The following is an 18,206-nucleotide window of genomic DNA, read 5'->3' as shown; positions in this document are numbered from 1 at the left end:
TCTCAAGGAAATTACTACTGTAACCAAATTGACAAATATTTGTTATTTTATTTGAGTTTTTATGGGTAAAATAATGTCTTAAAGTTTTTAATTGATTTATTTATGAGTAAAAGTATTTTATTTTACACTATCTTTCCTGGTGCAGTGCCAATAATGATATACAGTACAGTTAATTATCCTCATTCTAAACTCATGCCTAGAAGGCTAACCTAGATACTCAATTGATTTACAAAAGAACTCAGATATCTTTTTACTCACTACTGTCAACTCGTTGGCTCTTACTCTACTACACACTTAATTTATTTTCTTTCTATGGACCTCATTGTTCTCACCTGTAGTCAAAATATCATCAAAAAAACTACCCCTGGAATACACACAACAATAGTTTCCATAATCTTTAAAAAAAATACTTGGTGCTCACGCCGCACTGTAGAGTTCTCTGTAATAATTGATTAGCCCTTTTGTTGTACTTATTAAAATACACAACTTTTGTAACTGCTCGTCCTAACACACCTGCTGATAGGCTTGAGAGAGGTTGATTTCTTTAGAAGGCTTTGTTTAACGACTCACCGAATTTCCTCTTTATATTCATCAAGGATGGTGAATTCCTACCTCCCCTTTTGCCCTATTATTGTCCACTTTCACTGTCATCTCGATCTCACACAACTGTCCCGCAAAGACACGATCACGACTGTCTTTCCAATATTGGTGGTAAGTTTATTGCACACACGCGACAGCCCTTCCACTCGCCCAAAATGTGAATTCCATTGCCTCCTCGCCAAAATTTAATGTATGTAGTATTAGATTACCAGGGACTAAATGTGAACACAATTAGTTACATGCTGCGGCCGTTTCAGACGAGAGTTAGGTAAAATCGCAGGAGCTCACTGGTAGACTTAAGAAGGACTGGGAAAGCATCGCTTGATCAGGCTGTGTTCCAATTGATTTGTTGAGGGTGGCATGATGATCGGACTACGGTGACATTAAGTCAAATTACCATTATGATACATTGAAATTATAATGATCATATTCAGCTGAGTACTATATGAAATGATATGTATAATGATCATATTCAGCTGAGTACTATATGAAATGATATGCTACAGGTGACAACCTATTGTACAACCAACAGACATTTTTTGTTTATTTCACATCTATTGTCTTTTTAAACTTTAATGCATTCAATTTTATCCAATGGCTAGAAATAGCATTCATTAATTTTAATTTACCGCATTGCTTTTAACAGGGGAAAAATTAGATAAATAAGCAAAGAAAAATGTGAATAAAGAAACTGCTGCTAGTTGGATCAACCAGCTGGTAATAATATAATACAATTAATTAAATAAATATTGTAAACTTTAAAACCATGTAAGGCAGAGTCCTTACGAAATCAGCCTGTGGAGCAGAGGTAATTAATTCATACCAATAATTTAAGGAAAATCTACACAATCTAAGCTTAATTTTTGTGTCAAGATACTGAAAGATCAGTGGGACAAGAAGAAAGCAAGAGCTTATGATAACAAACTATTCATAAAGTGTTTCAATTCAATGAATGGCATGAAAAAATAGACAATTCTTCCGAACATTATAATTTGTGTGTTGTTGCAGGTTGGAGAGATGTGCCATGTTGGAGTCTGATGTGTTAGTAGAACATCTGTTGTCCCTGGTGACAGGTGAAGGCAGCAATGTACATCAGAACATGGCTTTGGACATCCTAGTGTGGCTAGCCGCCATACGACTGTCCCGGCTGCGGCCCGTACCCAGCCACCAGGTGGCCATGATCAACATCATACAGCAACACCTGCCTCATCTCATCACCAGCTGCTTCATACGCGGCGATCGCACCATTGCACGCAAATGTGTAAAACTCATCATTCTCTGCAGCGAGTATGTACATTCACTCTAACAGACTTTTTATTTTAAATTCAAGGTTATGTTTTTAGGAAAAAGCATTTAGCTTGGATTGAATAAATTTATAGGATGGAGAGGACACAGCTAACTCACCTGATGAAAGGTTGCAGACGAGTCAAAGAACACATAAAACACACACATAATAATACTTGATATTTCGCCTCTTTCAGAGGCTTCTTCAGAAGTAGGTAGGCCTAGATGGCAGTTCAGAAGCCTCTGAAAGAGGCGAAATATCAAGTATTATTATGTGTGTGTTTTATGTGTTCTTTGACTCGTCTGAAACCTTTCATCAGGTGAGTTAGCTGTGTCCTCTCCATCCCATATATTTATTTTAAATTCAAAGAATTTGTGATAAAAAAACTAGATATTAAGGTACAGAAAATAAGCGAGGCGTATTCGTCAAAAACCAAAAAGATTAGTAGGCATGACTATTACAAAATTCTACGATCTGGCTAGGGAGATATTTGTTACATCCTATGATATATGTATTATCTTCAGCAATACAAATAAACGATATCAGCAATCTGACACATACTTTCTCCTATTAGCTTGTCAACAAACTTTATCATGGGTAAGTGATAAGAGTAACTATGATATTTAATAGGTAAAATCACAAAAGCTGCATTAACTAAAATGAAATGAAATTAAATGAAACACTTTTATTTCTTAGCTTTTTTCCTTGAAAATGTCAACAGTTTTTCACTTATTTTTAATAAAGATTATCACTTACAATTTCTCGAAAGAAGTCTATGTGTGAGCTATGAAGAGTAGACAAGAGACTTACGTCACTGCCACAAAAACTCTTCTCTACTTGAATGAATGAACTGAGTGGTTATCAGTGCGAAGCCCGAAAGAGCAAGGTTCGGCAGAGTGGATTCACTGTGAACCGGCCGGCCTGGCCCTTATGCACGACGTCAGTATAACCTCCGTGTAGGGGTGTCAACAATGGATCGGAACAATCAATGTTTTGAACCTGTCTGTAACCTAGTTTTTTATACTTCAAATTCATTATTTATAAACAAACACGTCCTACATATCGGATCTCGAATCATGATATTTATCAATACCCTTCCCACCCACAATAAGCACATAAAACAATGTCATAGCAATCGTCATTTGCTCCATTGAAACATGAAAGTCGATTGGCTGACATGGTAGTGCATTGACGCCTCCTGACCAATGAGAACTGTTGTTACATACTTTTACTGTCAACATTCGTTATTCGTTACAACATTACAAAATCAACATGGACTAAGGCTTATGATATTTTTCAATAAATATATATTATGTTATAGTAGCACTTAAAACTTCACTTAACTCTTTAATCAGGTAGATAGTACAGATAAAATATGGATCTACTTTTTGGCGCAATATAAAGCAAGCCTAACCATACGACGATGACGATGTCAAAGTTTTATGGTGGAATATAATTTTTCTAATGATGCGTATAATGCAGGGATGAAATTGAACATTTTGACGTTGTTAAGGTTAATTATTTTGTACTAAAAATAAAAATAATACATCTAAATGTCTGACTTATTGATACAGACATTGTTTAGTATAATTAATTTCGTGTTGGCAGGACATTCGCGCGCCGGTTGTCTCTTGAGTTGAGTCTGACATCTTGAAATGTAGATTGTGTTGTGCAATGAGCTGAAGCTAAAGAATGTCACCGGCACCGTCGCTGTTTTGAACCAGATAGCTTATGAAAATTGTTAACCGTGATTACAAAACTAATACTGTAGCTATAAAGTAAATAAATGTTAAAATAAAATATTTATCCCTGTCGGGTGTCGGTATCATCGGAATCGACATTAGACAATCGAGTCTTGGTACCGATATCAATGTCCAAGTATCGGTGGTATCAATGATGATAATCGACACATTGCTTTTTAGAACTGATGGATCGAATCGGGACTTGATGCATCGAATCGAAATTTCAATGTATCACACTCTCACACCACTACCTTATCACCCAGTGTCAGATGTTGCTGTCAGTGAAATGGATGACGCAAGCGATGTCTTGTAGAAACTCCAGTACCAACTTCAGTAGGTCTGAATAGAAACTACCTAAAATAAAACGATAATATCCAATAAAATTCACAATTCATTAATTCAATTCAATTAATTAATTTCAGTATACCAGGTCAATGTTGAGGTTGTGTACAATCTAAGTCATCTAATGAAATATTGATTTTACTCAGAATAAAAGTGGACTGTTTTAAATTGTTTTACTCACTCACAACTCATATTGTATTTACATTTTTAAATGTAAACACAAACACATTTTAATAATTAGAAACATATGACTTAATAAATCATTTATGGCAAAGTCTAACCATCATCCATCTGTTTATCTTTGGATAAAATCCGGCTGAGGTTGTGGTAATTTAAAATCATGATTCCTGATTATTCTTGATCTCCTTTATTATGACATCAATATTTCCGGGCCTAATCCAAACAAAGTTTAAGCAGACAAACATTAATTGTAAACAAAAAGCTACCAAGATGAATTAAAACATGTAAACATTGTTATTTTTCTACTCTTTGCTAAAAAAGTCAAACAATCAAATAATTTGCATATCCTTTTCTATTAAGACTTGTGTACAGAGCCTCGATTTGTATACAGCAATGGTCTTACTTATCTCTGTGGTCTAATTATCTCTACTTATCTTACTTATTTCCTATAATCAATGACAAAACGAGAGTAAATAAAAAACTTCATATTTCTATTGAATATTTTTATATTAAACCAGCTGTTAGTTAAACAAAATTATATTGCAATAAAACAAATCAAAGATTACAAAGATTGCTTTAAAAATAATTTGAACATCCAAGTATTTTACTATGTATATTTAATTAATCTGTCATCCTCTTAAGGAAGAATTGAACGTATCAATGATTAGCATTATCTTTCTTTCAACACAAAAATCATGAAAATCCGTCAAGTGGTTGATTCAGAATCGTGAAATAAAAAATACCCCCGCCGCAGCAAACCTGCAGACTAAGCAAATTTCAACTTGTCTGATTACATTTCTACTAAAATATTTCCATAAATAAGACATATTTATTCAAATAACATTAGATTTAACGAGTGCTTAGGTTTGCTGCTACGGGGAAGGTAAAAAGTGTTTTTGGACCATACGTCAATAGTATAGGACTAGCTGTGTGCCCGTTCTACGCACGGGGATCTTATAGTAGTCAGTTGAATGTGGCAAAAATCACACAATGTTGGGTTTTTGGACATTTAAAATTTTATTTCTTAAGTAGGTACCTAGGCCATGTATTCCATGGAAAAGTACCGGTATCAAGGATCGTCGTCGAAAAGGTTGAATAAATAGGTAGGCGTACGTACCCAAGAGATGGGCTATGGGCCTATTGGCTGTATGGTCCAGCGATTGCATCACACGGTGAGTAGAATCAGAAAGTGACACATTGGAAAAGCGAGTTTAGCATCATCCGAAAACCTCTGTTACAATCACCCACTGCAGTTGTGATTTTTTTACTTTATACTTTACACAATCGCCATTGAAGCGCCGTCAATGAGTGTAAACCTTGTTTGTAAGCTATTGGCGACGATCTTTAAGTGTCCCACCCAGCCCTATACAACACTGATTCAAGGTCTTTTTTCTGGTTATCAAAACTCAAGAACAATTTTATACACAAAGAATTTCTGGTTCCTGACCTGGATGATGCCTATAGTCGGGACCACATAAGTTTGCAGTTGAGGGAGGAGCCTATTTACCATATGGTTTTGAATGAACCAATGAGAACTGTGCGGTGTTGCCAAATCTAATAATACCAGCTGATTTGAAAATATTGCTTAGTATATTTTAGTGTTGTCAACGGGCGATGTGGCAACGTCACACTAGCCTCGTCTTGTGATTGGCTGCCACTAACTGCAAACTTACATGGTCCCGACTTAAGTTATTTAATTTCATTTACGGTTACACTATAATATTGCACTTTGGCTGCCACTAACTGCAAACTTTCATGGTCCCGACTTAAGTTATTTAATTTCATTTACGGTTACACTATAATATTGCACTTGCGATTAATTAAATCTGTTATGTAAGAAAAACGGTTTTAATCTCACTTGGTTGGGATTTGCTTTCAAAACGTGATTGGAAATGGTTGCGGTATTTGTAAACAACATTTGTAAACATATCAGTGACAGCTAGGAAAAAATAATCTTGATCCGAACAGCTGTTCGTTATTTCATAGATGATTATGTGATAAAAATTGTACGAAAATTTTACAAAAATCGCACAAAACTGCATTTTTGAACGTCCGTAATTTTATTTATTAAGTCGTGAGGTCATATTTTAATAGCTAAAGACACTCTCGCAAATCCAGTGAATACATTAAAATGACTTGGATCTTGATAGGTACTCTCGTTTTCATGGAGAAGATTGCGTAAAATGCCATCTTGAATGTTACAGACAGACAAAAAGACAGACATACAGAAATAGAGATAGAGATAAGACTTGTTTCTGCTTCTTTAATGTATAAAACGTAAAAATAACCTAAAAATATATAATTCTGAGCAATGTACAGACAAAACTCTAATTTTATTTATATAGATGAAATAAATAAGTTTGCTAAATTTTATCAATATATACCCATAAACAAGTAAACTACAACAGTTTTCATTTTCTCCATAAGAATAACATGGGAATTTTAATTTTCACTATTTTTTAATTTTCTCCGTAACCGTTAGGCATACAACAGCGCATCAATATACTAAATTATTTCTTTTTTTAAGCTCTACAAAACAGTTTAGAAAGAAATTGCAAATTTGTTTGTTTTTAGGGTACCCCATTTTTACCCCATAAATTCCCCCATAAGCCCCCGTTCACATGGTCCGATTATGCTGCTTCGCGAACTCGTTCGAATAAATGTAGGTTTACACGTTTGTACCAAATTTAATCAAAATCGGATAATTTTTGCGTAATAATCGAGTTATCGTGCTGACGGACACATATATATATATATATATATAAATTTGAACGGATGGTGTTTTTGGCCTCTAGGGACCTCAAAACGAAAAATTAAATCGGTCCCGGGTCCAGGTCTTACCATGAGTACTACGGTAATAGCTTATTCCCTGTATGGGAAATTCGCTAAAAACCCTGTCACGTTTTAATATATATGACTATAAACACAGATAGAAGTTAAAACAAACAAAACATCTGCTAACTAATGAATTTTGGCCCGACCCGACCCAACCCGAACCAAAAAAGTCTGACCCGCAGATCCATACTAGATATTATCTCTTACATCTCATCTGGAATAATAAAAGGATGTCACTCAACCCATCTTTATTCAAACTCTGACTTGGATGCACTCGTCACACACGCACACCTTGCACTGCAACACACTTGTCTCACCGTCTCTCTAGACTCCAACTCACTGACCTAGGCCTACTTCTCACAACTGTCCTCTTATCTCTATGATACCTGGAGCTTATCACCACTTATAAGCGGGGTCGTATAATTGGTGGCTTGTTTCCAATCTACTGATCAATAATCTCAACAATGGGCACGTGGACATACAACAACATCTTACACCTCTGGGAAAATGGCTCTTTTCAACTGACACTTGGTAACATAACTGTTGTTCCCATTTTTCATAAGCTCTGTTCAGAGCTAATCATTCCTCTTTTTTATATTCACTCAGATGACCATGTTCCAGGTTAATTGTGTTTTAAGCACTATTACACAATCTAAGAAACCTAAATATAAATATCACTCAAATGTATTTTTTATACCAAGGTTGGTTTCAGTGGCATGAGGAATGCAGACGAGTCTGTGAGTGGACAGTTTGACTCATGTCTTGTGAGAATACTGCTCGAGACATTGCCTACTGTTCCTCAATGTTGGTCAGCAGCTGCCATGCGCTGGTACTTCTCTCTGCTCACTCGTATGGTGACTGTGGACTCCATCGCATCAGTGGCACACAAAGCTCTAGGCATGCTGACAAAGGTTGCGAGCCATTTGCACGCTAGACAGAACCCGTCTCATCTATTGCTACATACTAGGTGTGTAAAAACTCAATTTGTATTTACTAAATCTGATTACGATTAAATCAAATCAAATTGTTCATGGTAAAACTTCTGGATTTTAAAGTATTAAATCTAAAATAAAATTGTATTCCAGATTTGGACTGTGTGGGACTCCGTTTGAACCAGAGTTGTTTGATCAGGAGCCCCCCGCTCCAGCTAAGTTCTCCCCCACACCCCTAATCTACACCATGGGAGGCACCAACTTTGTGTGGGCCAATGATGTGGTAAATGCCCCGTCTGGCCCCCCGCCAGTAAACAGTAGCACTCCCCTCCCTCCCCCTGGAGCTGATGACCTCCGTGACTTACTCAATATTAAAGGTATGGGTATCACAATTGCTTTATGGGACCATTCACCTTCTGTGAGAAGAACTATAACCCTATGATCCTATATAACCCTATAACATATCTCATGTTATTAGTTTAAGAGTAGAACCCTTGGAGCATTGTATGCTTTTCTTTATTGTTCATTGTAGATGTTAGTATCCGGATAGTATAAAATAGGTTTAAAAACTTGCTTGTAGGCAATCCATTCAAATCGCAAACTCAACTAGTCCCAGCTCCTACAATGGACCTATATCATCAGGCGGTACAAAGGACGTTTTCTTTATTCTTATGAAGAGTGTCACATTTAAATTAGGTAAAAATAAAACTATAAAGACTACACACACAGACACACACACGCACACACATTGTAGTGTTTGTTTGGGTTAGGTTTACTCGGATAACTCGAGACGTTCAGGGTTTGCTTGACTTTATCTCCGTTGCTTTGCTACTACCGCTTGGCCTTAAGATGACTACTGTTGTAGGTCGGCACATAGACACGCCAGACATCAATTACAACTATATTGCACGGCAACACAGTGCCAGCACAGTGAAACACAGACGAAATAACATGTCGATTCTAATTGAAAATACGTGACCTGTGGTGGCTTAACCAAACAATAACTCCTGAAAACAACTATAAATAAACCTCTCGTGAATGAAAATAAAGTGAAAGTAAAATAATTAAATAGACAAAATAAAATAATTACTCGCTTGTACGCCGATATACTTCTCGGCTTCGATATTACTAAATAATTGCTTCTGATAAAACAAACTAAAACGGTGTTCTGTAACGCTGCTGTCGCAGCATCGGGCGTTATATTATTTACTAAGTTCTTAACGAGGTAGGACAGTAACAAACAAATTAATTTACTCGCCAAGAAGTCGAAGTGAAAAATGTCATGAATGTAGACGCTATCTATAATGGTGTACTAATAAGGTACCTACGTGTCTCAATATTGATTTGACTTTTTTTTTATCGCTCGCTTACGTATAGCCTACACCCTAACGCATAGTCTCAAGAGAGGCTGTCTGCGAACTTAACGCTTAACGCTGACTGACTAGCAGACTGGTTGTGCCTGCCTTCACTTGCCACCACTACTCTAGCACTCTGAGGTGGCAGCAACCGAGTCTCGAACAAGGGCGGTGACATGTCCACTGTTACGCGGGTCATTGTTGTAACGAACACACTCAAGCCGCGCAGGCTTTATAATAACGAAAACACACCCCTATTACAATTTGTCCATTACAACATATACGACACATTATTTATGGTAACTGATCAGTTATGATAACAGACGACACCAATCCTACCACCATACTACGTAAACTGATCAGTGATCAGTTACCATAAATGTGCCATATAGATGTGTGTGTCATCTTAAAATGTTTTTTTTAAATTTGTTTATAATGTGACACTCTTCATATTGTGAAAGAAAACGTCCTTAGTACCGCCTGATGCCTGAGTTCCATGTAGGAGCTGAAACTAGTTGTGTTTGCAATTTGAAAGGATTGCCTAACAGCAGGTATTTTAACCCTTTTATATCTTTCTTAAAGAATTCCAGATTTGTACAGTCACCAACTTGTACATATATATAAATGTTTATCTTTAGCATTAAGTCAAATCATTTACAAGTTCAAAAAATCATTATGTGACTAGAAATAGTAGTAATCTCAATGTTCCTAGATGTAGGTTGTCAAAGTTTCTAAACCATGTTTCAGTGACTGCTTTAGATTTTAATTTAAGTTCTTTCTTATGAACAACTAACTGCTATACCTTATCACGGATGAGAGAAATTTTAAATATGCAATCTTTGTATGGACAGTTTTTTAATAGGAAATTTCTAATAACACTGTAGGTTTTTGTCCTACTCATGTTGAATTTGGTAGACACTTTTATAAAAAGAACATTAGGGCTGTCCGTCTTCATTGAGCTACCATCACAGCTAAGCAAGCTAGAACAAATCTGAGACCAATGTCGTGTTCAACACTTCATCCACTACTATTCTAGCACTCCTGTGGGACGATTAGTTTCGACATAGTATCCAAAAACATTGTAAAAAAAATTTACACCAAGTATAAATCACAGTCTGTAGATTTCTGTAGTTTCTGTTGTCAACTGCAATTAAAGTCCATTCGCCAATTGACATACATGGATGGAGTAAATTGTATGAATGTATGATATCTGCACAAGGGTGGAGGGAGTTAAAAGGTCATCTTAAATCTCCACCACGTTTTCCATGCTGCAAGCCTGCAAGCTGTTGTTGTCCATCAGACTTGCTTGGATCCATGAGGATCAGGGAGTGAAGAGTGGGATTGTCGAACTAATAAAGGCCATTTCTATAAGACTGTCAAGAACTATAAATAATCTTGGGAGTCTGAAACATGTCAATCAGCAATCAAAGTTTCCTCAAATTAAATCGTTAGCTCGATGAAAACTGTTGAACATCCCCTACTGGCCCTGATGTGCAAATGTGCACAGCCCCTTCTGCAAACTCCATAAATCAAATCAAATCAAATCATATCATTTATTTGTCTTTTGGATTTTTACAAATCATTGACAAAGTCAACACATCAGCCTATGTATAGGCCTACGTCATATACATACATACTACACATCTACAATAGTATAGGATTAAGTATCTAGAGGATGTAAAAATTAAAATGATAAATTAACTTAACTTTTTTTCTTTTACGCTATCTATTAATAAAACATAAAAACATTTGAGAGCTTAGTAAATGTCTTAAAATGAAGGGAAAAAAAGAAAAAAATAATGAAATAATATTAATTAGGAATAGTTAAATTCCAACAACAGCAATTAAATACAAACAAAAATTTGTTCAAGTTTTTTTTTTTGTCAAGCAATCAAAGAAGTTAGACAAATTTGTGTAAATCTTTTAAGAAACTAAATTTTAAATACCTCTAAAAATCTCATGTAAAATACAATATAACAATATTAAAAGATAATAGTAATAACATAAAATAATAATAATAATAATAATAATAATAAAATAAAATAAGTGCAAAGATTACATTATGTTAAAATTTGATTTCACCAATTTTTTAAAAGTCATCTAATGTATAAAATGGGCTATCTAGTAACCAATTATAGAGTTTGTTTTTAAATTGATTTATTGAATATTTTCTAATCATAGGCTCAAAGATATTGTAAATTTTTAAAGATATCACCACATGGCTATCCAACGATTTAGTTAAGCGACAATATTGAATCACTGCTTTAGTTTTGTTTCGGGTATTATAATTATGAATTTTGTCTTTGAATTTTAATAGATGAGAGTTTTTCAATATATAAACTGCAATTTCAAAAATATATAAGTCTATGACGATTAAAATCTGAAGCTGCCTAAAAAGTGGTTTGCAATGTTCCCTAAAATGTACTCCAGCCATAATTCTAATCACCTTCTTTTGGAGCAGTAAAATGTCCTGAATTCCTGAGCAGTTTCCCCACAGTATTAAACCGTATCAAATGATAGATTCAAAAATGGAAAAGTACGCACTTCTGATGTAATTTTTAGGAATAATGTTTATAAGGCGTCTCATAAGATATATTACTCTTGATAGTCTCTTACTAATGTAATCTATATGTGAGCTCCAAGTTAAATGATTGTCTAAATAAATACCTAGGAATTTAGCATTTGTGACTAAATCAAGATAAAAATTATTTGGGTTGTTTTTTAAACTAAAAAGCAAATTTTGTGTTTTATCTGTGTTGAGCAAAAGTCCATTGCATTGAAACCAATCAGAAGCCTGAGACATTGTTTTTGTGACTAATTTAATTAGATCATTAATATTTTTATTAGAATTAAAGAAGGTTGTATCATCTGCATAAAGTGTAATATTAGAATCTACCGCAAATGGTAAGTCATTTACATAAATTAGAAAAAGGAGAGGCCCTAGGACTGAACCCTGTGGAACGCCCCTGATCTTATAAACAAACATCCCAAGATCTTACTGTAACCTCATTTGACCATTGTCCATTAACCAGCACAGTTTGCTTCCGATTACTAAGATATGATTGAAAGAAATCTAGTGTTACCCCTCGGAATCCATAATAATTTAATTTTGTGTTTAATTTATCTTGATCCACGCAATCAAATGCTTTGCTAAGGTCGCATAATGTGACCTGAGCTAAATCTTTATTTTCAAATGCCGATATTATTTTTCTTATTAAGCTATCAACCGTGGATTTATTCCTTCTAAAACCAAACTGATGATTACTCAATATATTGTTGTTTTCTAAAAAAGTATAAATTTGATCATAAATTAATATTTCTATTAGTTTTCCAATAACAGGTATGACCGATACTGGTCGATAACTGTTTGGCTGGTCTTTTGGACCTCTTTTGTAGATGGGACGGACTCTAGAAATTTTAAGAATATTTGGAAAAATCCCTTTATTTAACAGGCAGTTTATACAGTAGGCAAGAGGCTCTGCCAAACTATGTACTATGTTTTTCAATAAATTGTTTGATAAATTATAAATGTCACGACTATCTGATCTATTCATCTTTTTAGCTGCGTTAAAGACATCTCTAGGTGTGATTTGCTGCCAAGAGAAGGTGATGAGACTGTCAATGTTTCTTCTGTTTAGAAACTTAGAGCTTGATTGACTATTTATATTAGGGTTATTCCCAATTTCCTTTTTAATTTCATCAACACAGTTGATAAAATAACTATTAAAGGTTTCAGACTCAATTTGAGTCACAGAAGTGTTTTTGGGCTCTGTATATTTTTTAATAATGTTCCATGCAGCTTTGCACTTATTTTTACTTTTTTCTATATACTTAACGTTTTGCCAATTTAGCACTTTTTATAGCGGATATATAACACTTTTTCATATTTTTATACTTAATATTGAGATCAACATTGGTGTTATTGTTAGGTGAATTTACCACTCTGCTTAGAAATAAAAGCCTATCCTTCATAACAGCCAGATCCTCAGTATGTCATTCCAGTATACCAATCTAAGAAAACAATCATAAGCAAATTTTCCAAGTCAAAACCCCTTTCTGTATACACATCTGTCAACTTTCAACTGTCATCAACTGAGATTGACTTCTGACTTATAGAAAACGTTCATGGTTTGCAAGAGTGCCAATTTTCTTCCACAATTTTGTTTAATACTATGACGAATGACGATTTTAATCTCACAGGGGTTGAAACCAGCCAGAATAGTAGTGGATGAGGTAAGGAAAACGACCTTAGTCTCAGATTTGATCTAGCTTGCTTGTCTACGATAGAGACCTTTATATAGGAACAGCTCTCACAAAAGTTTGAAAACACAACACAACCTCCGCTTGCAAGCACTACTTTGAAGCCGTCCTCAAACTATTCTTAACTATATTATACTATTTAAATTAGTTCTTCTTTGATCATCCTGGAACTAAATTGATATATTGAATTCGTAACTTAATGTAATTCAAGATTCTTGACAGAAACCACATATTATGATAATCTGATGTCGTTGTTTAATGCAATCAATTAAAACTAAGGTTTCTTGGTTCTAGCTAAATGCACTGGTGAAGGAAGAAGTTCTACATCACATAGCCAACTGAGGAGCTTAACAGCCAATCATCACATGAAGGGACTGTTGGAAGTTCAGCCTCTACACTTCACCTGTCATGCCACCAGCGATGGAACAAAATTAGAGAAGATGGACAGTGGTAAATACAAGTAGAGTATTTGAACTCCTTCAATTTACTGTAATACTTAACTGACTTAAAACTGGTGAAATACTCTTTATTTTTTTTTAGGTGAAGCAGGAAATAAGGTAATAAGTGAAGCAATAGTAAACTACTTTGAAGCACCACCTATCTCTCCAATATCACCACCGGTTGTTTCCAACCACGTGGATAGCAATGGGCCCAAGAAAGTTACTGAAAACAATCTGGTATGTATTAGTTTGTTCACCTATCAATGGCTAATTTAAACTAAGGATATAAGCTGAGTTAAATCTGATTGTAGACAAGTGGGAAAAGTAATTCCTTAGAGTATGATAATCTGGAGTAAACTAATGATTCTTGATACAAACAAAAGTAGTGGTGTTTTTGGACCGTTTGGGTACCCATTTGTTTGTTTATATAACAATTATAATTTTATAGTGAAATTTCAGTTCGGATCCGATTTGATTTGGATAGTTAAGGCTCAGTTCGGATTAGATCGGATAATTAGAGGTTCGGATTCAGATATTTTCGGATTCGGATAGTTTTGACTTTCAAGTACTTAATAAATAAATTTTAAGGTTAAGAATTTGTAATTTGCATTTTTATATACAAAAACTACAATATGAATACTGCACAATATTGTGATATTGTAAGCATGAGCTTTGGACATCGTGCAACAGCGCTGAGCTATTGGACATCGTGCAACAGGCATAGCAGGGGCTTTGGACATCGTGTAACTGCTACTTTTTTCAAAGAATATAAAGTGTGCTATTACACGACGACCAATCCCATGACGTCCAATGCTTGTAGAAAGACTATATTTTTTCCAGTTACTGTACGTTTGGACGTCGTGTAATGCATCCATTTTTTTTTTTGTATGGCAGGAACGGCTGCCGTGGCAGCAGTTGGTGATGGCTCCTCCACAGCATATGCTGGTTGTAGAGAGGATGCACAGCGGTGCTCGTAGGTTTGTAGTGCTGGACCTAGGCTCACCTGTGCTACTGACCGACCTGTACGTCCCTGCGTGTCCTGACTTGCTGTCTCTATCCATCGACCTGTGGACAGTGGGGGAGGACACGGATGCCAGACGTCTGGTAGTGGCTCCTGACATCACCACTAAGACATTGATCATGAATGACATTACACCACCTCCAGTTGTCAGGTTTATCAAGGTTAGTAGACCACATTGTTGCTGGTGTAGTCAATTGTACAAGACTGTACCCCTAAGTTCACATAAAATTGTCTAAAGTTTACGTCCAGGGCCCTGTTTCATAAAAATACTAGTCTAGTAATTACTATTCTAGTAAATACTAGTCCCGTATTTACCTGTCCTACTAATTTGTGTTTCATAAACGTTTTTATACCGCTAGTAAATACTAGTGTATTTTACTAGTCACGTGACCAAAACTACTAGACACGTGACCAACTTTACAAGGTAAACATTCAAAACAAATTTCTAATCTCAATCACGGGTTTTCAACCCCTCAGGGTGTCTACCAACCGGGAAAACCGGGAATTGTACTTAATTTTTTACTGGCCATGAAATGTACGGGAATTGTCCTTAAATGCCAAACTATGTCCTTAAATTTTTAATGGGCCATAATTTTATCGATCGCTAGTTGGTTAGTAGCACATAAAAGTTTTATCAGATGTTTGTTTACATTTTCATAATTTATTACTAGAGTAATTATGCAATAAAAACCCCATTAGCAGTCTCAAACCCATTAATATTTTATCACGACAATCAAGTGTCAAGTCAAGTACTTCCAAGAACTGTTGACTCAGTAGCTAGCTCATAAAAGTTGTATCACTTTTATTCCTTTACAACTTCTTTATTTATAACTAGGGTAATTATTATTAGATCCCAAACCTATTTTATCATGAAAATAATAGTTTTATAATGGCTGTTAAATTTCACTTTTTACTTGTACTTCAGTCTTTGAAGATTCAATTTGCCGCCGGCCATTGCCTAGGCTAGTGCCATTAAACTGTTTATGGTTTCATATTAAACATGTAACTAATCTACAGTCTTATTTTGTAAGTTAAACCCTTTTTTATGGGTATTTTATCTCTCAATTGACAAAACCACAAGCATTGTTGTTTGCATAAATTTTTTATCAATACGTAGGCCTACTTGGTTTCAAATTATGTCATTGCATTTTCTGTATCTTTGTCTTATATTGTTGGCTGTTCAGGTTACAATGTTTTTTGTTTCCCATATTTATTTATTGTGATGTATGCTTTAAGCAATCTAAAGCTTATGAACTAGAATGATGAAAGTGACTGCTATAACCTCATTGTTTGTTACTCAGTTGATATAGGCCCTCCTAAATAATTAGGTCTATGACTGGGTATTTTGATTCTTTGAAAGAGCTGTAAAATATACTAAGAAAATGTAATTGAGCCTAAGATAAACTAATGATTGCTATGTGTCGATATTAACTTTGCAAATGGAAAGACAATAATCACTCTGTGCTTACTGGTAGCCTCTTACCATACCGATTTTGTACCAAGAACTGAGTTACAATATATGCATTAAAGATTCTTTTTTTTTCAAAAGTAGTCGAGAACCTAACGTTGTGTCAGGGCGAATCATGCCAAATTAATTCGCCTGGATCGGATAAGCTATGTTATGATGTTTCCGTGACCGATGGAGATATTCAGTATTTTGTCGCTATCGCAGGAGACAATGATTGCGTTTCCCTGTCACTATTTTTTAAGCTTTACCTAAAGTATACGTTTGTTTACTTTCAATAAATTTCTATTTTGAAATTTAGGCTAACTCTTGTCTATTATTATTTACTTTTCTCTCTGGTACAACTACAGTGAAAAAAAAGATTAATACAGTTTAAAAAATCAGGAAAATTATTCGGTAATCACACCGACAAAGGCTACCACAAAGTGTCCTTAAATGTACGGGAATTGTCCATGAATTTTTTATCCAGAATGTAGTAGACACCCTGACCCCTTTATAAAAGGTTTTAATTTTGGTTTCATTTGATACAAAAAGTAAATAGTTGTAGAAATTCAGTGTTTTCTTTTAATTAATAACTATATAGACACGTAAGTAGTGATGGGCGGATCCAAGAAAATGTCGGTACCGGATCCGGATCTTGAAAAATTCAGTTTCGGATCTTTGGATCTTCGGATCCGGATCCAGATACACACTGTCATAAGAGTGGGTAAAAAAAAACGTAATTAACAAAATGACGGCGGTCACGGCGTGATCGTCGGTATGAATCCGCGGCCACGGGGGGATCGTCGGTATGACTCGTGGTCACGGCATGATCGTCGGCATGACTCACGGTCACGGTGTGATCGTCGGTATGAATCCGTCGCCACGGGGTGATCGTCGGTAAGACTCGCAGCCACGGCGTGATTGTCAGTATGACTGCGCGATCGTCGGTATGACTCGTGGTCACGACATGATCGTCGGTATGAATCCGCGGCCACGTGGTGATCGTCGGTATGACTCCGCGGTCACGGCGTGATTGTCGGTATGACTCCGCGGTCACGGCGCGATCGTCGGTATGGCTCCGCGGTCACGGCGCGATCGTCGGTAGGACTCCGCGGTCACGGGGTAATCGTCGGTATGACTCGCGGTCACGGCGAAATCGTCGGTATGACTCCGCAGTCACGGGGTGATCGTCGGTATGACTCGCGATCAAGACACGATCGTCGTTTCATTTCATTTCATGACTCCGCGGTCACAGCGCGATCGTCGGTTGGACTCGTGGTCACGACATGATGGTCGGTATGACTCACGGTCACGGCGTGATTGTCGGTTTGAATCCGCGGCCACGGGGTGACCGTCGGTGTGACTCGCAATCCCGGCACGATTGTCGGCATGACTCCGCGGTCACCGCGCGATCGTCGGCATGACTCGCGATCACCGTATGATCGTCCGACGAGGGAAATTAGGCCAGAACCCACTGTACAGACCCCTAGTTTTTATAACTGAACCGAGGTTAATGACTCCATATTTTATGATTGCTTATTATTAATACTAATGTGTTTTGATTAACCTATGTCATCATCACATGAATGACCATTTATTGAACACTAGGCAGCTTTTATGGGTTTGTTATAAAATGTTTATTTCATATTGTCATGTTTGATAAACTGTGGTTTTCAGTTATTCATGGTCTCCCCCCTCCCATTACCCCTGATTATCCAGGTTTACACAGGTCTTATTCTTATGGTGACCCATTTACATACACACATT

At 36.0% G+C, this 18,206-nt stretch overlaps 1 protein-coding gene across 1 annotated transcript in view; it reads left to right on the top strand.

Moving 5' to 3' along the window:
- Nucleotides 1–18,206, top strand: part of LOC129000182 (baculoviral IAP repeat-containing protein 6) — a 274,298-nt gene that overhangs the window by 86,547 nt on the left and 169,545 nt on the right. The window contains exons 16-21 of the mRNA XM_054427130.1: nucleotides 1,609–1,887; nucleotides 7,697–7,951; nucleotides 8,070–8,293; nucleotides 13,826–13,981; nucleotides 14,072–14,208; nucleotides 14,866–15,153. Coding sequence (XP_054283105.1) covers nucleotides 1,609–1,887; nucleotides 7,697–7,951; nucleotides 8,070–8,293; nucleotides 13,826–13,981; nucleotides 14,072–14,208; nucleotides 14,866–15,153 — 1,339 coding nt within the window. The remainder of the gene's footprint in view (nucleotides 1–1,608; nucleotides 1,888–7,696; nucleotides 7,952–8,069; nucleotides 8,294–13,825; nucleotides 13,982–14,071; nucleotides 14,209–14,865; nucleotides 15,154–18,206) is intronic.

Source organism: Macrosteles quadrilineatus, unplaced genomic scaffold (assembly GCF_028750875.1).
Source record: "Macrosteles quadrilineatus isolate MER2022 unplaced genomic scaffold, UCM_ALF_1.0 Scaffold_1__1_contigs__length_201487025, whole genome shotgun sequence".
NCBI lineage: Eukaryota > Metazoa > Arthropoda > Insecta > Hemiptera > Cicadellidae > Macrosteles > Macrosteles quadrilineatus.
The sequence above is the reverse complement of the archived record's forward strand: the minus strand, read 5'-3'. Positions and strand labels throughout refer to the sequence as shown.